At 40.0% G+C, this 25345-nt stretch overlaps 1 protein-coding gene across 1 annotated transcript in view; it reads left to right on the top strand.

Annotated features, from left to right (window-relative positions):
- The window catches only part of slc49a4 (solute carrier family 49 member 4), a 49952-nt gene that overhangs the window by 18598 nt on the left and 6009 nt on the right, over positions 1 to 25345 (top strand). Inside the window, exons 5-8 of the mRNA XM_028592082.1 lie at positions 3215 to 3323; positions 9094 to 9161; positions 14424 to 14551; positions 20139 to 20321. Of these exons, the coding sequence (XP_028447883.1) occupies positions 3215 to 3323; positions 9094 to 9161; positions 14424 to 14551; positions 20139 to 20321 (488 nt within the window). The remainder of the gene's footprint in view (positions 1 to 3214; positions 3324 to 9093; positions 9162 to 14423; positions 14552 to 20138; positions 20322 to 25345) is intronic.

The raw sequence follows: 25345 nt of genomic DNA, 5'->3' as shown, positions 1-25345 counted from the left end.
CTGTAAGAGTTCCCTCAGATAGATGACAGGGACCAAGCTGATATCAACCTAATGCATAGTTACAGAGACAAACACACAGGCACACACAGGCACACACAGACTGGCCAACTTAACTAGGCCGTCCAGCCGAGAGGGTTTCTGTTCCACTTGTGATAGGCAGCCTTCCAGTGACCTGTTTGGCCAACGTGTTGTATCTCGTTCCAGCAGCATCAAGCCTTAGATTTTTCCTACAGGGACTGGACATGGAGCAGGAAAATTGACTTTTGAGTCTTTGTCTTCATGTGTACTCATACAGATGGTAGACAAAAAAAACACTTTAGTAAAAAGGAATGCAACTGTAAAGAGCCACAAATTAATATTTTTAAATTAAAATGCCCTCATAAATCCACTGTATGATTCATGCACAGTGCATAACATCAAAGTTACTGGTTAGCCAGTGAGAAAAGTGGAACATCTATTAGCTAAGGAATCAGATATTTGTTATACCTGATCTGTTTAATAAGGTCAGTATCGGCCCTGATACCGAAACCGGCAGATTGGGTTGGTTTGTATGTAGAAGCTGACAAAATGCTAAGCTGCATGTGGTAGCCCACTAGTCAGTAAGTTTGCCTGATACATATCCATTGATGGATCTGTTCTTCCATTTAGCCTATCAGGGTCTGAGCATTGGTTAATGATTTTCAGCTTGATGAGTGCTTCCAGCTGTTCACATCTGCTTCCACAGCAGCAGTCTAATTGGAAGCCTTGAATGTCACTGCACAAGGTGTAAAGTTATCATTGTATTCTGATCACAGTGTGAGGGAATACTAAACAGCCCAAAGCCTGAGTATTGATGCTCCCTCCCACCCCCAGTCTAAAGTGAGCCATACTCACTTTAGCTTTGAAAGTTGTCACCTTGATTCATTGATCTCTATCCGGGTCTGCCAAGGACAAATGGCACTTAGCTGATGATGCCGCCAGCTTTGAGACTTCTTCGGAAATATTTCATCACCAGCAGGAAAGGAAAGAAAAAGTACCCTCTCTTACGGAGTAGCTAGTGTCTGCTTGCTCACATTTAGTTATCTAAATAAGCTCCCGGACAAGGCAAAAGGTGCATGGATATTGATTTCCTGCTGTTACGGCAAGGGCAAGGTTAATGAAAAGGGTGCTGGGATAAAAGCACTGAGGGTGCGCAATCATAGGGCTTTTTTATGACTGTCCCGCCATACTCTCCTCAAAGCCAAGTAGCTTCATACTGCTTAGGACAAGACAGGCCTGCAGCAGGGAGACAGGCTGTGTTTGTTTTTCTGTGGAGCCAAAGCATTCTGTGAATAAAAGAGATTCATTGTCTGAAGGGCCCCGGTGTCAGGAAAGGGAAAAGGGTGTGCATGATTACAGCAACAGAGATTTTGCTGTACAGGTTGTGTCTTGGGACAAGTTCCCTCCATAGTTTGCAACTGAAAGACTAACTTAAAGCGTGTGTGAACGGTATGCTGTGTGCTGAGTGTTTGAAGCCATAGTAGGGGTGCAGGAGGCCCAAGGTGTTGTCCAGATGTCCCCTCATGATACCGCTCAGGATGCTGCCTGCATTATAATGAACGAGGACAGAGGGAGAATAAATGCTGGAGTTAAACAGTCTCCATCAACAGAAAAGAGGAGAGCAGGAAAAGAAAACAATCTATGAATCTGCTGCCAGCATTGCCTTATTTGTCAGATGCTGATTTGATGATTCTAATCATATTGTTGGGGTTGAGGAGGTGGCAATGATTTAAATCAGCATGCCACCTCATTGGGTCGAAGGTGATTAGTGTGGGTGTTCCAAGTGATTGGAATTGGGTTGCATGTGATAGGAGGGGTGACATATACCCTAAAAGAGGTGAGCTCTGTGTGTTTAGACTGCATATGCATACATAACTAAACATATGGAGGTATGTTCCTTTTTCCCCTGATGATCACAGTACACTGAGCTGATGAGATATTAGCAAACAACTTGTATCAGACCCTGCAGCAAAATATTTGTAGCCTAAAGCCACTCATCACAGCTTGCAGATGATGCTTGTTTCTATCGCTTGTTTGTACAGTTTGTTTTCAGATGATGACTTGATAAGCAGCTGTCATTTGACAATACAACTTCGCTAGAGTTGAAGAGATAAGCTGATTTATCAACTGATCAATGGACAGAAAAGTAGTGTGCAACAGTTTTATAATCAATAATTTATCATGCCAAACATTCTCTTGCTTCAAAGCTTTAGTGCATAACTTTTTGATATTAATGAACGTCCGTTACATTCAAGCCATTGCCAAATGAGTTGCTACAAAGCTAATTAAGAATATCCGCTCCACATCCACACAACTCTCTCAGTATGGCTATGTTCAGAAGATTGTGTGGTCCGGCGACTTTCCCGCGCAGAAACTCGAGAGAAGATAATTACCTCTTCTGAAGAGTCCATGCGTGCATGTGTAAAGTGACAGTATACTGTGGGCTAGTAAAGAGACCTGGAGCTGATGGCAGGCCTCCAAACACCAGTGAACAAAAGGGAAGGGAGACATTCCCTTATGTAGGTTGTACCTGGAGGACATTTTTGTTTTTGGTTTGTAACTACGCAATCCTTTATGACTCTGTGGAGGGTATCCTCTGGATTAGAATCAACCGGCAAACATCACCTGTGCAGGCAGGGAGTCTTCGACACACATGTATAAATATTTTTAACAGCAGTGGTGAAAATACTGTATGTTGGAATGATTGAAAGAGGGAAAATGTAGTAGATTCCTCATTAAATCCATATAGAGATCTGCCTATTTAGTTTTTAATATGAGCAAAATACTGCATGTTAAATTGAAGAAACTTGTTAAATAATCATTGATGTACTGTGAATTATATATTGGTCCCCATGAAAATTGATTGGGCTATTTGAGCAGTAAAGAAACCTTTTACCCAGAGAACAGCGACATATTCTTAAGTCTATTTTATGTATAAACATACATGGGTATAGTTAATAAATAAACCAGAGGGAAAATAAAACAACAACCCGCTGTCTTTTCACAGAACTTTATGTCCAGCATATTATTTAGGACATTAGGACACATTATGCATCTAGTTTTGCATAGACATACCTGGTCAAATGAGTCACCCATATTCACATTTTGAGGAGAATCAGTACACAAACAATTAGCTTTTAACGTTTTTAATAAAGGTTCAATATGCAATCTTGACTCTCCAAATTGCCCCCTTTAGTAACCTGCGGTTCCTGATGATTGCACTGGCCTATGCAGTCCCCACAGGAGTGATTGCTGGCTGGGCAGGAGTTCTCGACATGGTACTTACACCAGCCAAAGTCAGCCAGGTAGGCAGCAAGCACACATGCACACACACACACACACACACACACACACACACATACACCTACACACCTACACACCTACAAATCCTAGAGACTAGGGCTGAGAACTTATTCTCTAGTTTTCATCCTGATCCCTGTTTAGGTGGATAAGTTGCATTGAGTGTGAAAGAGACATAGAGGCTTGCCATTCCATTTACCAGGTTTATTTTCCCATTTAAAAAAAATAAATAAATAAAAATAAAGAACTCCACTGTGCCAGCATTGGCATTTTGCAAAGCTTTCTACATCTGTAGCCCACTTAGATGAATGGCGGGATGAATAGCTGGAAAGGTTTCTCTTCAGTCTCGTTGTTGCATCTTGAAATACTTCAGAAACTTGTAATGTCTCCTTAGAAAGATGCCTGTCCAGGTAATGCTCTTTAAACGTCAATGCACAGAAGGCATGCATTGTATTTTAAAGCAGATCTGAAATACTGGAGATGTTGAGGGATAATTAACCCCAAGGCTTCTGTACTAACATGAAAAGTGCATTTCGGCGTAGAAAGGCCTCCAGACAGCTGAACTTTTCTGCAGTAGTTTATTAACTCACTCAGAAGGAAAACTCTCTTTCTGTTTTCTACTCATTGAACTTACTCAGACCTTCTGTCCATCTTTTGCAAAGAGCCCAATGAGTTGGAATTTACCATTTGCATTCATGCTCGCCATCTTCAGTGTGAGACAGACCAAAGACAAAGACACGTTGAGTTGGGCTGGGACTGTGGTGCAGGTTAGAGAAAAATCTCTGCATAGTTTGCATCTTCCAGGTCTCGACACAGCAGTATGTCAAAAGACAAAGGGGGAATCTTTTCAAGGTTATCATCAGACAGGTGCTGCTGGAGAGGAGATCACACAGCGACAGAGGGTGAGAAACTTCTCATCATACATCTATCTTTATACCTCAGTGAAGAGGTAGCAGAGCGCATACCAAACTGTTCTTAGATTTCATTATTTGTTGTCAAAAGATTTTTTTTTATCTCTCTTCCATATTTCTTTTATCCTTCTCGTTAAGAAGATAAAAAGATTGTTAAGGATAAAAGTGTGTTGCAATGAGGTGAGCTATGTTACAGCATATCCCTTGGGTGCAAAACTTTGAGCTCAAAAAATAAATGAAATGGGCTAGATGTGCTTCTAAACATGGTGAGGTGGAGGAGTACTTAATGCAGCAGAAGATTTCTGAAAGATGTCCTTGTTCTTCGTGCATAGAGATGTTTGTTCTTAAAGTCAAGTTGAACAGAGGAAAAGCAAATACTGCATCTTCTTTTTGTTTAATCTCACTATGAACCCACAGACCCAACTCCCAGCTTTAACTCATCCTGGTTTCCTATGTGCTGTAAGCTTTGTTGATTCAGTCCGATTCAAACACAGCACAGAAAGATGTTAAGGGAGATGAATGAGCATTTCATACAAACACAAGATGTGATGTGTGTGTGTATATATATATATATATATATATATATATATATATATATATATATATATATATATATATATATATATATATATATATATATAGACCGTTTTTCTCTTTCTATCCCTACACTCCCATGCATTTTCATTTGAACACATTTTGAACACAAAAGTTATCTCAGTCTGACTGTTTCTCTGGTGCTTTAAAGTGTGCAATAAGAGCCTCGGTCCGAGGTAGAATTGATAGCAAAATAGCCTTTTCATACTTTTCTATTAATGTCCTCATGCTTTCCTATAGTTTCTTAATTTAGGTGCAAATGGGTGGTTACGTGCAGGTGTACCCACAGACAAATGTGTATACCTTGGTAGTCCTTTCTTTTGCTGATACCTGCTACATTGTACTGCTGCTATTGCTATTCTCTGTGTGTAGCCTGTGTCAGCCTGTTATGGTACAAAGTGTACCTCCAGTTAGTGCTATCTATGCAGACCAGATCGTGCTCCGAATGGGCAGGATGTGAGTATGCTCATTTTTCACCTAAGTGCACCACTTGCATCCTGTCGCACTCCTTTCATTTTTGAACATTGGGATCTGATGTAATGCATCCCACCTACGTGCCAACTTTCAGCCATCGTAGTTTATTTCCACTGTCTACCTAGTAGCACATTTCTGCCTACTTTTTGGAGGTCTCTTTCTTTCTCTCCCTTTCCTGTCCATCTCTTCTCCCTCTCATGGCAGCAGGTCTGGTGCTGCATGCTCTCATACTTATACCATATCCAATAATGACATCTGTATTGTAGATGTCAAATGTTGTTTTCAGTTTTCTAAAGTGCATACATTTGACAACTTTGCTTAACCTCGGTTTCATGCACTTAATTATCCCCCAGATCTTGTTTCATCTCTTATCTGCACACTGATCAGCTTCTTTTCTTTCAGCTATTTTTTCAGGGTTCCTGTCCTATAATATAGACGCTTCTGTCAGCTAGTCGTGCGGTCAGATCGAGAGTTAACCATGGCTGCTGTAGGGCAGCAGGAGCAGTTGTCATCGAATGGGACAAATGTTGCTGCCTACTTTCTAAGATTGGATTGGAAAAACAAACTTGTGCCCATTCCTCAGCACAGGGTCCTCAAACTATTGTAGTAGTAAAATGTCCTAAATGACATCATGATGGCAAAAGAAACATGCCCTGCAGATGACAGTCACTGTCCCAAGACCAAACCACCTGGGGTGTTCACTTAAAGTACTTGCAAGGATTGATTTAGTAAATGAAAGACAATGGGGCAGAGGCACGCAAAGATCAGCTGGCTGGCATGAGGTGAGGAAAGACAAGGGTTGTATAGTATACAGATTCAAGCACCTTGGGGGACACTTTCTTTTACTTCATGTTGACATAGTATTTTAAAGGATTGTCCTTGCCTGGAACAGGGTAGAGCTGCAAAGACTAATCGATTAATTGATTAGTTGTCAAATATGAAATTATCTGCCAACTATTTTGATAATCGATTAATCGGTTTGAGTAATTTTTCTCCAAATTCTCTGATTCCAGCTTCTTAAATGTGAATATTTTTTAGTTTCTTTACTCCTCTATGGCAGTTACCTTAATATATTTTGATTTGTGGACAAAAGAAGACATTTAAGGATGTCATCTTGGGCTTTGGGAAACACTGATCTTTCTGAACTCAGATTTTTCACCGTTTTCTGACAATTTATAGACAAAACAAAATAAGTATTTGATTAATCAAGAAAATAATCAATGGATTAATCAACCATGAAAATAATCGTTAGTTGCAGCCCTAGAACAGGGAATCCAAGTTTCCCTCTTGAAGCAGAGGTCGGGGACAGTGCCAGTGATAGTCAAACCTAAGATTCAGAGCAATGTGAAATTTTATCTTGGGTTTGGAACAGTGTACCAGCTTTTTCTAGCTCAAATACTGGAGGGGTTTAAAAGAGTTTTCCCAGTTTTATCCAATCTACATGAGTGAGAGCTGTGTGCATATTCTTGGCAGAAAATCAATCAGTTGATTATTGGAGTCCACAGGGTTTGTACCTTTTTTGTCAATTCTGTTTTGGATTTTTCTATAAATAATCTCTAGATAAAGCAGAGGAGTGGAGAGTGTACAGGTAATGACTTCAGGTTTGCATTTCTGCTTTTTGCCGATGATTTAGTTTTTTTGGCGTCTAGCGCACACTGGGTGGCTTCTAGCTGAGTATAAACTCATTCAGATGAGAAACGGTCCAAGGCTATGCTTCTCAGCCAGGTGGATACACCTTTGGAGTTGCTGAGAGGGTTGCTGCCGGACGTAAAAGAGTTTAGTGGAGCATGGCAGCCATTAGAAGTACTGCCTCTCCCTTTTCCACACTGACTTCAGCCCTGTGGAGTGGTTGCTGCTCGGCCCAAAAAAGAAATAATGTGTTGTTGTTTATTTTGACAGAATCACATCTTAGTGGTTGCGTTGCCATCCTTGTTTCAATTTTGTGCCTGGGATTGTGCATTATTCTCAAATTCAGTCAGTCTGTCCGTCCTTCCTGCAGTTATACTATTTTGACAGCATACTCTCCACTGTGCTTGTGATAAGTAGGATGTGGGAGTCGGGGTGAGACCAGGACAAGAGCCATTAAAAGACAATAGGATGGTGAAAGAATAAATGGTCAGACACAGGCAAAGGTGGAATATTCTTGGTTTGGATCTGATTTGGAACTGGGCTTGTTTAGGATCTAGTAAAAGCAGTTTGAATGTCTGCTGAGCGAGCTCTGCCGTTGGAAATGTGCCAGAGCTGCAGACAGAAGCAGCCAGCATAGAGCTTTAGCGTGACCATAATGAGTATGACTCAGGAAACAGGTGCCTCACTGTGCTCAATTGTTTCCTTAAAAGAGAGTTGCCATATAGAATTCACAGAACTACAAGGGTTCTCCAATGTGTCCTGCTTCTTTTGGTTTGATTGCTGTTTTGTATTCCCTTATAAAATCACTTGAGAATTTCTGGATCACTGTATAACATTAATCAGAATGCATGGTCTGTCTTCAAATGGAACACTTCCTTGCTACTAAAGTCTGTTTTGTGGATTTTCTGGGATTACATGAAGGGAGTTGGTGTAGGAATAGCATGTAGAACCAAAGCTAAGGATAAGGTTCTTCATTATTGGCTTAAAATGGCTTATAACAAGAGATTGAAAGACAGAATTAGTGAAAACAAACATGTTAATGTGTCAAGAGCCTTGAATCCTGTCTTTTCCTACCCTAACACCAGTCATCTCCAGCTTATTGACACAATCGCAATACAGCAGACATGATTAAGCTTCAAACCTGGCCTTTTTAGGGTTCCAAGGTACTAAGAATACTGCAGTTTATTAACTCACCACCCGCACATAAAACACAGTTATTTGCATCTCAGAATTGAAATGGCTTGGCAAGCAATTTGTGCTTTCTAAATTGGTGTAAAAACTGATGTGACATTATACGCCTTAGAAACCCTGGTGCTGCACAGCCTACATAGATGATAAGCAGCAGTCGTAGGTGCCATGGGTTTGTGGGTGTTTGAAAATATTTGTGAATCAAATATTTTGATCCTCGTCTTCTATTTTCGTGAGGGGGAACTGCAGTGCAGTTCACCTCACCAAGCTGCCTCAGGCCATGCAAACAAGCATCTTACAGAAGGCTCTTACAGAAAATATTATGACATTTTGACATTCATCACTTACTAAGCCAGAAGATATTTTAAGTTTAATAACTTTGATACTCCACTTTTCTTCATTATAGACTTTCATGACAGGTCGATGCAGAGTATGATTAAGCAAAAAGCATCAGATCCTACTTAAGATTCTGCTCCCTTGCTGTCTCATACTCCATCTGGTTGGATTTGGTTGAATGTGAGTTATTGCCTTGGGGAGATGGATGGGAACCAAACACCTTCATTGGCACGCGGAGACATTCTCGCCTTGATGCCACACACTGATTGGTTTTGTGTGAGTGTCCATATGTGCTACACTTACCTCATATTGATTCTGCTGCAGTATCTTGGCCATAACGTCCTTTCTCTTGACTCTAAGGCCAAGTGTATGCGTTGGCCTTTATCCGTGTAAATAAGTAAGGACAACAATCTCACATACACACAAACCCACACAGCTGCTGTAATAGCACTGCTGCATGGCAATTTACCAGACGCACTGACTGACAGGCCTTGACAGACTTCAGACACTTAGTGCCTGCTCTCTGTCTAGCTCTGTCCTCACAGTCACAGACTGCATGTTGAACACTGAATAACCTTCTCTTCTCCTTTTTTCTGACTTTCTTCCACTCTACCCCACAATTTCCTGTTCTTTTCTAACACAGGTGGACGCAGGCTGGATTGGTTTCTGGTCGATTGTTGGTGGATGTGTGTTTGGAGTGGCAATGGCCAGGTAAGATACTGTATACCTAGCTGTTTTTTATTGTGTAACTAACTGTCACATGCCGGGATCACTGAATATGGATTTATAGTCAAAAACAAATAGAAAGGTATGATTGTGCAAACAAGTCCAGACTACTATAACATGCATATCTGGACCACTCATGTGATTCAGATCCTCTCTACAGTATAATGAGCTTGTTAATTAACATCTCCCACAAACAAACTTCATTGACCTGGGTAACTTATATCCAGCCTTCTCATCCATGTTATCCTTGGACTTTATCATTGTGTAGCTGTTGAATATGGTTTAAAGCAGGGGTCACCAACCTTTTTGAAACTGAGAGCTACTTCATGGGTATTGAGTCATACGAAGGGCTACCAGTTTGATACACTCTTCTGAAATAACAAATTTGCTCAGTTTGCCTTTAGTTATATATGATTAATAATGATTAATGATACTCATCTATGTGAAGACACTGATCATGTTAATGAGTTCTCACAATAATTATCAACAATGACTTACCAAGGTGGGAAACAGATAATATCAATATTCAATTTTCATTTTTAGAACAGGCCTGAGGGCTACTCATGTGGTCCTTGGGGGCTACCTGGTGCCCGCGGGCACCGTGTTGGTGACCCCTGGTTTAAAGGGACTTTAAAAAGTGACACTCTTACCTGGTTCTAGACTTCTAAATTGCCTCCGTCATCTCATATTTTTTTCAATGTAAGTGAAAACAAAATGGCAATTTCATTTGATTATCAGGCTAATACCGCCCAGCTCAGTGACAACTCGATGGACCCGGTGAGACATCAAATTAGAAAATAAGCATTTACTGCAACCCCTTATTTACAGTTGCAGAACTTCTTTGCAGCTGAATCTTACTGATGGTCAGAATACCAGACACACAGTCACCACAATATTTAGGACAGTTAAAAACTTCCCCTGCTTGGGAAAAACCTGTGGAAAAAGTGTTTAGAGCACTTCATTTTACTCTTCAAGCATCTTAATATTAAAAATTGACTTTAGGGGTAAGAAATTTTTTTTTTTAAAGGATCTATAAAGAAGGATTTGATCTAGCAAATGCTAAGTGCTTTCCGAGCTGGGGATCAGGACCTGCAAAAGGGTTGCAAGATAAATCTGAGGCAAGAGATGATTAATGGATAAGAAATAAGAACACTATTCTTTTAAAAATACTGAATAGTTTTACACCTTAGCATATGTAAGAATGGTTCACTGATATTCACTGATCGACGGTTTTCACCATTTTATAGATTAAACAACTAATCGATTCATTGAGAAAATAATCCACAGAACAATCGACAATGAAAATAATTGATAGTTGTAGCCCCATTCTGTTGCAACATAACACAAAAAACTGTTGTGAAAGAAGTGTCCTTTAATTGATAAAGCATTTAAAAAATCAATCCATGTTTTTGTTTAATAGCCTTGGCTGTGGCTCTGCTACCTCACAAACAAGATTAGAAACTAGTGCCTTTATATTTTCCTTGGAGTGGAATAGCTCTGGTCCCTGGTACATGTTGTACTTCAGTATATCCCCCTGACTCTAGGAAATCTGTGTTGTTTATAACATTATTAATAACTATTTAATCTCATATAAAGGACAGTTGAGGGTTAAATTGAGGTGAAGGAGGGGGTCTACTCTCTTTTAATATATGATCTGATCCAGTGACACGGTGATAGAGTGAGGGGTATAGATGCTAATGCAACAGCCACTTCACCTCCATTGATGGATAGGGAGCCACACCGCAAAAACAAAGTGTGGAGTCTGCAAAAGCAAGAGATTCATTCCTGCTCCGACCGATATATGTTTATCGCAGACTGAGGCCCAATCAGCATTTCCAGGCAGGCCCACTGTTTTCTTAAAGCTGTAATCAGGGAAATGAGCCCATAACTCCCACTGTTAATCAATGAAGCTGTTTGCAGCACGAGATGAAAGTGTATGTAAACAGAGCTGTTGAATTATTGGTGTTGATTACATATACTCTGAGCCACTGGAGGGATTGATTAGTCTCTCTTTTGTGCAACAGCTGATAGTTAAAATGAAATTCCGCTTTAACAATTGGCCATATGTCATTTGCTATCATTTATAACTGTTGAAATGTACTAAAGGTGGTTGGTAAGGTATGGGTATGAACTTGTCTTAGTCTCTGCCTTTGATTAGAGAAATGTTTTTAAAACTGCAGCAACTGAAGAAATTCAACAGTATATTCATTTCATTTCAGTTTCTTCTTACTCTTCTTACTCCCTTATAACTAAATACTGCCTCTTTCTGCTTTTTCCTTCTTTTTCAACAACTTTCTGCAATATGGAATCATTAGATACTTTCCCAGGAAAGTTTGTGGTAATGAACTGAGTAGATAGCAGTCTTGGTCCCTTGTCTCACCCACTAGTAGCCTTTTAAGAAGTTAACGTCAAGATGTAACTTATTATTTGCCACTAGCTGTCCCTCTCCCTCTAGCTAGCACAGTACTGCGCCAGTGCTAAGCACAGTTTGCCACAGGAGGCAGAAAATGGCCCCCTTTAAATGCTTTTTGTGCTGCAGGTGTTGCAGTTTCACATTTTAAGCGGCCTATACTCCTGCAAAGCTAAATGTCTTCGGGGATGAGCACTTGCCATTTGCCACAAAAAAAAACACTGGCTGCTTGCAAACATTATATTTCTGTGTCTTGCTTGTGGACAGTTGAATGGCAGGGAGCTTCATGCAGCAGGTTCAATTAGTGGTGGATGCTCCAAGGTGTGGCATTTGAAAACAATCTGAGCGCTGTTAATTTGTGTTGCTCAGACAGAAGCTGGTTGGACAACAGTCGCACACTGTACGCTTTTCGTCACAGATTAAGGAGGATGAAAATAATAACTAACAAGCGTCCCTTTTTTATCTGCCAATTACAAGCCCCAGGAAAAGGGGGGGGGGGAGAGAAAGGAGGAGGTGGCAGATATTAGAACCAGGTCATTCTCCTTCATAAGGTCTGAGCCAGACAATACTCCAGGTTAATGAGATGAGATGGAACAAACACAAATGAGTATCCGCCACTGCCTAATTTGTTTTTCCTGCAAACAGGGACAATCTGTGATTGCATGCTGGTCATCATATTATACCGTCTACGTCTATTTGGTTATTTACTGCATGTCCCTCACTAAAAACGTAGACAGGCTCAATATATATTATCATACTGGAGATGATATTTCATCATTCCCCGCAGGCACTGCGAGAGCAGAAAATGTAATCTGATTCTACATGACTTAAATGATGCTATCTTTATGGTCAATAAATCCTGTTAGAGCAGTGTAAAAGATAGACTTTTAATTCTGCCATACCTCATGAGATGACATGACACTCTTTGCTCATTGAGTAGTGTGACACAGCTCTGAATTACAGTAATGGATGCAAACCTTTAGTGTTTTCCTCTTCAATATTATTCTGGATTCTTCTGGAACACCAAAACAAGGTGGATGTTAGGTCTTTTAATACTTTCCGACTTCATTACTGTCCTAACCCAGCTCGTGGGACATGGCAAAAACTTGAACAGACACAGAATGCCAAATACTTCTTTATTATAACAAAATATTATAAATTAAAGAACACATTCAATTGTTAGGTGTGTAAGTCAATGTCACTGTTTTAACACTTCTGGCTAAAACAGTAACTCTTTTAATTACTTCAGAGGAATATGATATACACCAGGCTTTGATTACACAAGCATTACTAGAAGCATTGGCTGTTGGGTTTGGTGTTCGTAGAATTTTGTTGACAGTAAGAAAAACACAATATATACAATATAACTGACCTTAACCTTTAAAAACATGATGATAGGATATTTATATTGCTATTGGTCAACTGTAAGCCAGTGGTTTTTCAAACAAAGTGTGTTCAGTTGTATTTGTTAAAATCAGACTTGTGTCATGCACTTGACAATTAGTGACAAAGCTCTTTATCAAGTGGATTCAGGGACCATCAGTTAGTGTAGGAAATAAGCTACTTATGGTGGTCCTGCTTAGAGGATCAGATTGAAATTGATGCAGGGAAGTAACCTGTGATCCTGTCCGCAAAGAGATGAGGGTTGGCTGGGTGAAGGCTGAGGATTTCATGCCTCTCTGGCACAGGGGGTAGTTGAAGGGTTGAGCCAGTCAGTGGCAGATGGGTGATGCAGATTTGAGTTGTGTAGCTGTGGGCAAAGAAACCAAACATGTTTGTGTGTAGTGGCAAGCGCTTGGCCCTCTAATTTAAAGTCTTTTTCAGTGCAACCAGTTCATTCTTTTAAACAGAAATATGACACCTTTAGATCTGTTTACTAGAAAAGGCCAACAACATTCATTATGTTATCCCAAGTTACCCTTAGCCTGCTCTAAATTCTCATAGTGATCTGGAGTCTAAAGGTAGGAATTCAGACCGATGTCCTGTGAACATGGGGGCAGTGTACTGAGACTGTGACTGACTGTGCAGCTCATGAAATCCCAGGAGACATTGAGCTTGTCTAAAAATGCCAAGGCGGAACGTTCTGAGTGGAAATGTTCTCATTATCTGTCCAAAAGGATGCTTTCCCTCATCCGCTGGCCCTCAGCATACTGACAGAACTTCACAACCTAGCTGAACTAATCAGCCATTTCCACTTGTTTTTATGCTTCCATTAAGTTCATTCATCCCTCTTTTCTTAAGCATCTTGTCTGAGCAACAAAACAAGAGTAATTAGTGTCTTTCTTTGCTACAGGCTTCTGAAGCTTCATCTAATCTTTCACATGAATGCATATGCATACCCAGAGGAGCAGAGAGGAGTTAATGAACTATGAGGGTTTAGAAAGGCCTACAAAGAAAAACCACAGGGCTCAAGAGAGAGAGTTTGGTGGCCTGTCTTCCACAATATATTAAAATGCGCATCTCAAGTCCGCCTGCTTAGCTGGTGAAACTAATTGAATCAACTCTTAGTGTAGTGTCTCTGCTTGTGTAATGACAAGTACAACTGATGCACCCAGAAACAAGTGGGAGAAGGAAATTATCTAGCCTTTCTCTGAAACAATGCATGTCTCCGATAAAATATTATGACAAGTCACAGACGAAGCAGACATGTAGAAATTACATAGCTGCTCATTTATGAAGGATGCCTCTAGTTTCTGAAACAGCTGTCTTTACTCACTTGAGTCATTTGTTTGCCTTTTGTCCTGGTGTATTTCAGGATCCTTATCTTGATGTGCTTTTTCTCAGTGATGTTTTTATACAGTACATTGATCTTTCTCCTTCTTCCCACCCACTCCCAGGTTTGCAGACTCCATTCGGGGGATGCTGAAGCTGATCCTGGTGCTGATGCTGGCAGGAGCCTCACTGTCCTCTACCTGGTTCACACTAACCTGTCTGAGCACGTTCACTCACCTCCCCTCCACTGCAGGTAGGTCCACAGCACATCACTGTCAAGGTGACGTTGCATACAGGCAGTGCAGCTGGGACAACCCAGAGCCAAAATGAATTCACTAGGCAGTTCAGGGGTCTTTCTCGAGTTGATTAGCCAAATAAAGGACAATCCACTCTGAAGTATTCTGTGGATTTGTTGAAGGCCAGACCACAGGTGTGTTTTCTATGTTTTAAAGCTTCGTTTATACTGTCCATTGTGTATGCATTTGTACAGTGAAACACTGTGTTGTGTTTGCTCTGTATTTCAACCTGTTGGATTTGCGCACACACACACACACACACACACGCACACACACTTGTGTGAAGTTTACACAATTTTGGTGAAGTTTACACAATTTTGGGGCCTGGAGAATGATGATGGATGATGATGGCTAGAATCAGTGGCTTTGAATGACATACTGGTATGCTTATTGGTTTGGCTTAGGAAAAGGAAGCTAAGTCCACTAATGTTCAAATGGGTTTATCACTGACATCTAACAATGGCTTGGTTATGCTAAATATGTACCAAATATGCATTGCAGTGTGTAAGCATTTGGAAAGTAAGGCTTTATTTATCATTTTGGCTGTGTTCACCAACACTTAAAATGAAACAGTAACTACATGGATTAAGTGGTGACTTTAAGCTTTCAGGGTGTTTGAGGGTGTTAACATCCATACTGGGTGAACAGCGTGTGACACATGTCACTGTATACAAAGTCCCCCAAATTGTACAACAACGCAGCAGGTCAATGATCCGAAAAATACACACAAGGTGGCCACGGAGTTTTAAATCCCAAATAGTGAAATGTTCTTAAGTGTCCAATAGGGTTGGGCGATTAGACGAATATAATCGGCTCGGAGTACACAACGGTTATTTTTTTGGGGTAGTTTTTGTCATTTTATTTTGCTAATTTAATAGTCTGCCTCAGAAGAATCAGAGATAGCTGCTGCTCTGCACAGGCAGAGAGAAACAGTGGGTAAAAACAGTATGTGGCATATTTTCACATCTAACGCTGTGAATTCAGGGTTTGTTTCAACCAAAACAGAGTTGGTGATTGTTGGAACAGTAGAACGACTAACCAAGACAGGTTTGGGGAGTTTTATTTTGTTTCTGTCAAGTAAACAGTTGAATAAAGTGGTTTTTTTTTTTTACAGCAAGTTAACAATAGAATTAAGTAGGGCTGAACGATTAATTGCATTTGCGATAATATCGCGATATGTTAAAACGCGATTTCCTAATCGCAAAGGCTGCGATTTGGTCTCGATTTGATGACTCGCCAGAGCAAATCAGTCTGCACTATGCAGATAAAGCATCAACTTAGCACGCTAACGCTACACTGTACCTTGAACTGATCTCTGTCATTCAAACAATTCTGAGTTGAAGTTTAAAACTTTTACAGCCATTTTAATAAAATGAAGGGTTTTGTTCGGGCTCGAGTCCATACATGCAGTTAATGGATACAGGCACGCAGAACTGAAGGCTCGGTTGGCAACGAGCTAGCTCTGATTAGCGGTTAACTCCGGTTAGCGGTTAGCTCCGTTATAAAGATATGGAGTGGAGGAGCTGCCACTGAGAGGGGTAACAACCAGACTGATAAATGACGGTTCGGGGAGCTTTCACAGCAGCGTGGCCGCGGTGTTTCAACGGTTTTATTAGTACAGTTAATCCCAGGGCAAGACCAGCAGCAGCTAACGTAACGATAGCCTCTCTCTCTCTCTCTATGTATGTATATATATATATATATATATATATATATATATATATATATATATATATATATATATATATATATATATATATATATATACATACATATACATACATACATACATACATACATACATACATACATACATACATACATACATACATACATACATACATACATACATACATAGAGAGAGAGAGAGAGGCTATCGTTACGTTAGCTGCTGCTGGTCTTGCCCTGGGATTAACTGTACTAATAAAACCGTTGAAACACCGCGGCCACGCTGCTGTGAAAGCTCCCCGAACCGTCATTTATCAGTCTGGTTGTTACCCCTCTCAGTGGCAGCTCCTCCACTCCATATCTTTATAACGGAGCTAACCGCTAACCGGAGTTAACCGCTAATCAGAGCTAGCTCGTTGCCAACCGAGCCTTCAGTTCTGCGTGCCTGTATCCATTAACTGCATGTATGGACTCGAGCCCGAACAAAACCCTTCATTTTATTAAAATGGCTGTAAAAGTTTTAAACTTCAACTCAGAATTGTTTGAATGACAGAGATCAGTTCAAGGTACAGTGTAGCGTTAGCGAAGGTTAAGTTGATGCTTTATCTGCATAGTGCAGACTGATTTGCTCTGGCGAGTCATCAAATCGAGACCAAATCGCAGCCTTTGCGATTAGGAAATCGCTTTTAACATATCGCGATATTATCGCAAATGCAATTAATCGTTCAGCCCTACTTAATTCTATTGTTAACTTGCTGTAAAAAAAAAAACCACTTTATTCAACTGTTTACTTGACAGAAACAAAATAAAACTCCCCAAACCTGTCTTGGTTAGTCGTTCTACTGTTCCAACAATCACCAACTCTGTTTTGGTTGAAACAAACCCTGAATTCACAGCGTTAGATGTGAAAATATGCCACATACTGTTTTTACCCACTGTTTCTCTCTGCCTGTGCAGAGCAGCAGCTATCTCTGATTCTTCTGAGGCAGACTATTAAATTAGCAAAATAAAATGACAAAAACTACCCCAAAAAAATAACCGTTGTGTACTCCGAGCCGATTATATTCGTCTAATCGCCCAACCCTATTGGACACTTAAGAACATTTCACTATTTGGGATTTAAAACCGTGGCCACCTTGTGTGTATTTTTCGGATCATTGACCTGCTGCGTTGTTGTACAATTTGGGGGACTTTGTATACAGTGACATGTGTCACACGCTGTTCACCCAGTATGGATGTTAACACCCTCAAACACCCTGAAAGCTTAAAGTCACCACTTAATCCATGTAGTTACTGTTTCATTTTAAGTGTTGGTGAACACAGCCAAAATGATAAATAAAGCCTTACTTTCCAAATGCTTACACACTGCAATGCATATTTGGTACATATTTAGCATAACCAAGCCATTGTTAGATGTCAGTGATAAACCCATTTGAACATTAGTGGACTTAGCTTCCTTTTCCTAAGCCAAACCAATAAGCATACCAGTATGTCATTCAAAGCCACTGATTCTAGCCATCATCATCCATCATCATTCTCCAGGCCCTGGCACTGCTAACTTCCTGTCTTGCGTCCTCTTATCCCAGACACTGGCAGTCTGCAGCAGCCAGGCTCCAACCTTGTTCATCCACCTGGCATATCATTCAAGAGGGGTGTGTGATACTGCAACATAATCTGCCAAAGCACCTCATTGTCCCACTGTGGGACAGTCAGCAACACACACACACACCGATCAGTGTAATCTGCAATTTCTGTAAACAAGAGACCAGTCGTTTGTTGAAAAACTTTTTGTCAATGGGATGCGTAGACATTCTTGTGTTTTACTGTGATCCAATCTAAACTCCTCCATCATCCATTTAACTTCACATTATTCAGAATTATACAAATATCATTTTTGAATGAAAATATTCTGCAGATTAATCAATAATGACAATAATTGTTATTTTCATCCCTAAATGCATAAATGTCGAGTTTTCAATTGTAGTACGACCCCCAATATAATTTCTAGAAGAAAAAAAAGCGTATTCTCTTCAGGCCAACAAGGTTCATCCCATGTTCCTCTCCTGCTGTGCATGTGTTCCCTTCCTTCGAGGGATCTCCTGTTGCCCTCTGGGAATTGGTGGCAGATAACCTAATTCAATAACGTGACAGGAAGAGTGCAGTGGTTTGAAGCACTCTTAAGTGTTTGATATCAGTGCTTCATTAGGGTTGAATAAAGACGAGCAGGGAAGAAGGCTTCTGGGTTCCCCGTCACAGGCAGGCGGGCAGGCGAGGGCCCTCAGAGGCACTGTGATTAAAGGGACGGGCAGGCTAATGGGGATCTCATTTGGACCAATCTGCTATGATAAGGGAGATGGAGGGTGCCGTAATGCTCCAGAGGTGATGGCTTAATCTCATCACACATCCACTCTAATACACATTCACACATTTCACTTTAGGTCCCAGCCAAAGGACTGCAGCTGAGACCAGATCCTGAGCTGGCCAACCATACTGAACACTTTCTGATTGCTCTGCAGACATGAAAACACACACACACACACACACACACACACACAGTTGACAATTAAATACTTTATGTTGTCGCAATAAGCCTATGTTACACAAACCTTTGCAAAATTAGACTTCTGCAAGGTTCATTGTGGAAAATAGAATAACAGTCAGCACAAAATGATTTTAAATTAAAAATTTGCAATGCAGGATTATTATTTTTTTCAACTCAACCAAGTAGTTCCCCTACATTAAACCTGAGGAGCGAATAAGACAAGCTTATTGCTAGCGGACATCTGCACATTTTGGCAAAGGAGTAAATCATTTGTTTTTAATTTACTGTAGAGTCCATGAAATGAGTTGCATCGGAATGCTTAGTGTGCAAGTACACTAAACAAACAGCACTATATTACGAAACAAATTGAAATTGAGTTGCTGTCACAGTGCCATTTAAACCTTCTCGTGACACTCCATGCCAGACTTTAAGGAAGGTCCCTCCAAAATGAAGTGTTATAAGTAAATCTTTAAAACTTAGAACATGCCTGTCTGAAAAGAGAGAGATTTTTTTTCACACTCCATGCGGTCAAAGCATGAAGCAAGCTTCCGGAAAAAGTTGTGTGTCCCCTTCAGTTAACTCAACACAATAGGTTGGATGCATTTTGCCTGTCAGAAGTTTTAAATTATTAATTATAAAGCTTGTCTGTAATTTATGTAAGTTATTTATGAATTGTTAGTAATTTTTAATCATGAAATTAATGTGTTTTACGAAATCAACATGTGTTTTTATCTATTTGTTTTGTATTGTTTGAGTCTGGAATAGAGGATTTTATATCCTGTACCAGAATAAATTTCAATAAATTTCAATAAAGTAGGGCTGGGTATTAAACCTTGATGCTTTCTTGGTACCGACCAAAATGTGTCCATGGCTCTAAGTACCAAAAACTGCACGGAATGGTCAGGTTCGTGACGTAAGTAAGTAAGCCAGAAACGCACAGTTCAAACCTGACAAATTCAACATGGGACACTGCGGACCAGGGGAAGGCAATGGTAGAGTTGGGGGGGATGTGACATGTTGTTTTGGTTGCAAACCGGCCATTTATTCCATCTGTACACCTACAGTATTTCGTTTTTTTTGGTATGTTGTCACCTGAAGGGGTGGCATTCTAAATGAAATGCTTTTTCAAGATAAGGGTTCTTCATAAATCTGTGCTGCTGAGAACAAATGGTACAATAGGAAGCTGTGAAAGGTGGCATAAATCACCACCGCTGTTCCATAAACTTGTCCAGTATGCCACCCTTTTTAAAAGAGCGGCTCAGATGGGATCTATTACATCACATTTCCCAATTAATCCTAATTTATTGTTGTTCTATTATTTTGCCCTTTTACAGCCATTCTGTACACTTCCTGCATCCTGGTGGGCATTTTCATTAACAGCAGCGTGCCAATATTCTTCGAACTCTTCATCGAGACCGTGTACCCGGTCCCTGAAGGCATCACCTGTGGAGTGGTCACTTTCCTGGGGAACCTGGTCACCGGTCTCCTCCTCTTCTTTCTCACTTTTTACTGTACAGGTAAGACAGGAATATCTCTTGTGTACAAATTGGGAAACAATGTGACGGAATCCCTCTTGCTGTAGTACTCTTTTAAAAAAATAAATGCATTGCATTGCAATGCATCTGTTAGTTCAGTTTCTGTTCTCACTAGTGCCTATTTAGTGTCATGAGCAGGGACGTCACTAGGATTGAAAGACGGGGTGGCTTAGCCCCCGCGGTATTTGTAACTTGCGTTTGCAAAATCTTTGTACTGTACATCTTTCGTTACTGTATTAGAGCTACACTTATGTCAACAACCAGTCAAGAAACCAAGATGTTAACAAGTAAAAAGTGACAGACATATCCTCTTCTTCCATTTCTACTCTGTTCCTTCTGTCTTATCCTTTAAAAAAAAAAAAAAACCCTGATGCTAATTTCATGACTTCGAAATGCAAATTGGTCACATGAAACAACATCCAAAATGTCCAAAAACAGACAAACAGAGGCCAGACAGCTAATAAGTTGGTAAGTTAAACAAATATGACAAATAGCAGTACAAGAAAAAGAAAAAAATAGGCATCACTGCAATATTTATCATGTAAGATATTAATACGGATCCTATTTAAAGTTGCTACTGTCTAAATACAATAACCTGATGGCGGAAGGAATAAAAGATTTGTAATGATTGGAGTAATGATTACTGTATATATGTATACACCATATGTATGTATGTAGGATTGCTTTCATTTTATTTTCACATGTGTATGTGGGCATGTGCTCATCTTTAGCCTAGCCTACATTCATGCAACATCTACTTATTTATTTAATTTATCACAGCCAATGAATGAAGAAAGTTAAATTGGTTAGAATATAGCTAGCATATATAATACATATAATGAAATTATGTAGTTTAGGCTATGCATAGTGCCTAGGCCTGCCAACAAATGCTTATTGTTACAAAACAGTCCTTAAAGCTATAGACCACTACTGACCTCAATCACACCGGCTCCCTCAGAATCAACTGCTCTGCCAATCTCCTGCTTCTCTTTCTATCTGCTGAAATATCTTCCAATATTCATCTCATCTGCTCAATGAATTGAAGGATACAACGGTACAATAGCATTAACAGGGACCCTATGACATTTAGTTTTCAACAACATTCTATGGGGATTGATATTGTTTTAGAATAGGCCTACTATAGAGATAGGCTATATTATTGGCAATGAATAAAGAGTTGCGATTAGCTTGCTAAGTTAGCCATTTCTTGTATTTCCCTCGTTCACTCTAGCTAGACTTTAGTTTTCCATAGCAAACCAAAATATCCCCTTTCCTTTACCTCAAGAAAACTTAGCTAAAGGTAAGCAGGTAATTCAAAACAACTTACAATTTCACTCTGTATCACACTAGGTGTAATCAATCTTCCTTTCACCATAGCGTGTGTATCGGTGGGTGTGTTTGTGGGGGGGAGGGTGCATAGCGAGTTCAGACCAAAGAGTAGCGACGAGACGAGATGAATCCCCCAGTTACTTGCAACGCTCCGGTCTGCAACGCTCTGAAAGCTGCCTGTTCACACCAATGCAACGAGACGGTGCGGTTCATCATCTTGATAGCCCGACTCTTTGTACTTCTGTCTAACTTCTGACTTTTCGGCTATTTTTAGCTGGATATATATCATTTGTTGCGTCTAAATATAAATGAGGATACGGTTATTGATAAATCAAATTGTTATTGTTGTTCTTATTATTATTTAGGGGGGCTTAGGAACATTTTGGGGTAGCTTCAGCCCCCCTAAAATAGGCATAACGACGTCCCTGGTCATGAGGTTAGGTAACACCACTTAGATATTTATTTGTATTTCCTTTTATTGTCAGTGAAAAAGCCTAAACTCCCTGAAGTTTTTGCTCCATTCAGAAGCTTTTTGTCCCCCTCCAGGTTTCTCCCACCTCCCAAAAGCCACAGGCTCTATTGTTATCAAAAATCCAATTCAAGTCCCTGCAGATGCTGCCGATAGAAGGCGGATGGTGGGAAAATGAGGTTACAATGCAATTGACACAATCAGCACAAAGAAAAACTCGTATTTTAGCCTCAGATTTATCTTTGAGTTGGCTGCATGGCAAAGTTTTATACAGTATAATGATTAAGACCCACAGCAGAGAGGACCGCATGTCATCTGCTTCTCCTCTGCCAAAGTAAACCGAGCTCAATCATCCATGTACTGTAAGTGCCTGCGTGTGCTTGTGCTTTTAATGTGTACATGGGTGTATGTTGGTGTGTACTCAAGACCAGTCTCCGTGAGTCCAGCTCCACTGTGATCTTTGCCCGCCTGTCTTTGGTTTCATTAACCTTCCGCGTAATCTTGGCTACATCACAGCACCAATTGGCTAGAATGACGGATCCATCTCTGATACACACTACCATATACATATATGTATGTATGTATGTACAGTACATGTGTTTCTTTATTTTCATGAATATTTACATTGTAGATTCTCACTGAAGGCATCAAAACTATGAATGAACACATATGGAATTATGTACTTAACAAAAAAGTGGGAAATAACTGAAAACATGTCTTATATTTTAGATTCCTCAAAGTAGCCATCCTTTGCTTTTTTTGATAACTCTGCAAACCCTTGGTGTTCTCTCAATGAGCTTCATGAGGTAGTCACCTGAAATGGTTTTCACTTCACAGGTGTGCCTTGTTAGGGTTAATTAGTGGAATTTTTTCCCTTTATTAATAAAAAAGCAAAGGGTGGCTACTTTGAAGAATCTAAAATATAAGACATGTTTTCAGTTATTTCACACTTTTTTGTTAAGTTCATAATTCCATATGTGTTCATTCATAGTTTTGATGCCTTCAGTGAGAATCTACAATGTAAATAGTCCTGAAAATAAATAAAAAAACGCATTGAATGAGAAGGTGTGTCCAAACTTTTGGCCTGTACTGTGTATATATATATATATATATATATATTATAATATAATATAATATTCATGAGCTTCATCCTCCTCCTCTGCCAAGTCCTTCTGATTGCTGCGTGGCTACTGACAGCTGCCTGTCAACTGTATCTTGAGCCAGCCCTCTGGGTTTTCTTGCCAGTGCAGGTGGATATTATTATTGTCTGACCTGAACTGTCGGGCCCAGAGGCCCTCAGGATCTGCTAACAAGCATGACAGCCAGGGCACAAAACCCGCTTGTCTTGTCGAAAACAACAGGTCTGAAACACTTACATGACACATACCCCAACATAGGAAGATTTAAAGGCAACAATTAAGTATTATTTTTTTCAATTAATAATTTGACCCAGAAAATGTGAAAAACGTTTGTCTGTCTGTTTGATTTTGAAAAAACTACCGGACCGATTTTAATTAAACTTGGTGGAAGGGTGTAGAAGTGGTAGCAGTGGCATTTCCTGCCAATTTGGCTTGTAAAGAAGTTACCTGCAACTGCCAGAACAGATATTTGGCAGTTCATTACTATCGATCCACAGCAAAAGGGTCATTCAAGAAAGTCATATCTTATTTTAGGATTATAACATTTTTCACAGATAATTATGTAACAAATCTTATTTTCTTGGCAAGACAAATCACAACAGCAAATACGGTTTTGTACATTTACAATTTTTTTACATTTAAATTGCTGTTGGTTTGGTCAAAGGCAAAGTAAGTAGGACACTTATATTTAAATCTTGTTAGACTGTTGGACAGATTGGTGCACTAGCATTAGAACAAAATACATTTGATTCTAGAAAATTCTTAAAATAAATTGAATGTGAAAATGGTAGAGCCCTTAACTGCAACTTGAACAGAGGACTTAAGCACCCTGCTGCCACCACAGAAACCTGGTTTTAAGTTTTTGTGAGGACATCCTGACTCAAATGGGATGCAGGATTGGCTAAATATGTTTAACAAGTGAAGGGTCAAGAATGACCTTGGAGGGATGTTGAGTGGATTACTGTAGTTCAATTTTATTTTATTCATAGTGTCAAATCATAAAAGAAGTTATCTCAGGACACTTTACAAGTAGAGTAGGTCTAGACCACATTCTATAATTTACAAAGACCCAAAAATTCCCCTCAAGAGCATGCATTTGCTGCGACAGCTTCAAGCAAAGAACTTTCTTTCAACAGGCAGAAACCTCAAGCTGACCCTTGCTGTTGGTGGGTGGCCATCTGCCTCAACGAATTGGGGGAGAGGAGAGAAGGAGGGGGAGAGAGAGAGAGAGAGAGATACAGAAATATGAAATAATAGCAGTGGGTATAATGGTTTCGGTTTTAGTTTTCACATTAATAGGGAAAGTAGCTGAGGGACAACTTAAACTATTTGAAAATTATAATCCAGGTGACAAGTATGTATTTTTAAATGTACGTACTGCAGTATGGTGCTGTGCGTGCGTGCGTGCGTGCGTGCGTGCGTGCGTGCGTGCGTGCGTGCGATGTGCTGAGATGTATCCTGACAAGTTCCCTGTGACAGCCGGAGAGAAGATCAAGCTGAGATGATTGAAGCTTTTGCTATTCTTTTTCTTATTTCCCACCCTGAAGTCGTCTAAAAGAGCATGATGCATTCAAGCTTTCTTGTCAGAAAGTGCTGCAGGCATGCAGGCATTGTAATGTTAACTTGCAGATAACTACCTCAGTGGTGGATTGCCAAAAACTGTCTACCTGCACAGAGTATCTGTATGTACCAAGTTGTTGAAGTCTACTGTTCCTGCCATATTGGCAGGTAACCAGCCACTGTTTGGAGGTTAGCCATCACCTCCCGTTAGCATCCCATTGACTCCCATTCATTTTGGCGTCCCTTTGACAGCGAATAACTTTACATCTGAAGCGTTTAAAGATTTGTCCATTATTTATTTCTAAAGAAACACGACAATGTATAAAAGGCTACATTACCTTGTATCTCACGTTATGGCCTCGTAACAGCGGTTTTTGTAAAGATAGGCTAACGATTGTGTCCTAACCACGCAACTTTCTGTCGCATAGTAGAGAAATTACCGTATATTACAGGAGAAGCTTGCAGGCAGTTACGACTTACATTAGCTGTTTAAGATTAATTACTAATGT

The sequence above is a fragment of the Perca flavescens genome, chromosome 11 (genome assembly GCF_004354835.1).
Source record: "Perca flavescens isolate YP-PL-M2 chromosome 11, PFLA_1.0, whole genome shotgun sequence".
Classification (NCBI taxonomy): domain Eukaryota; kingdom Metazoa; phylum Chordata; class Actinopteri; order Perciformes; family Percidae; genus Perca; species Perca flavescens.
This window is presented reverse-complemented; position numbering and strand designations above follow the sequence as displayed.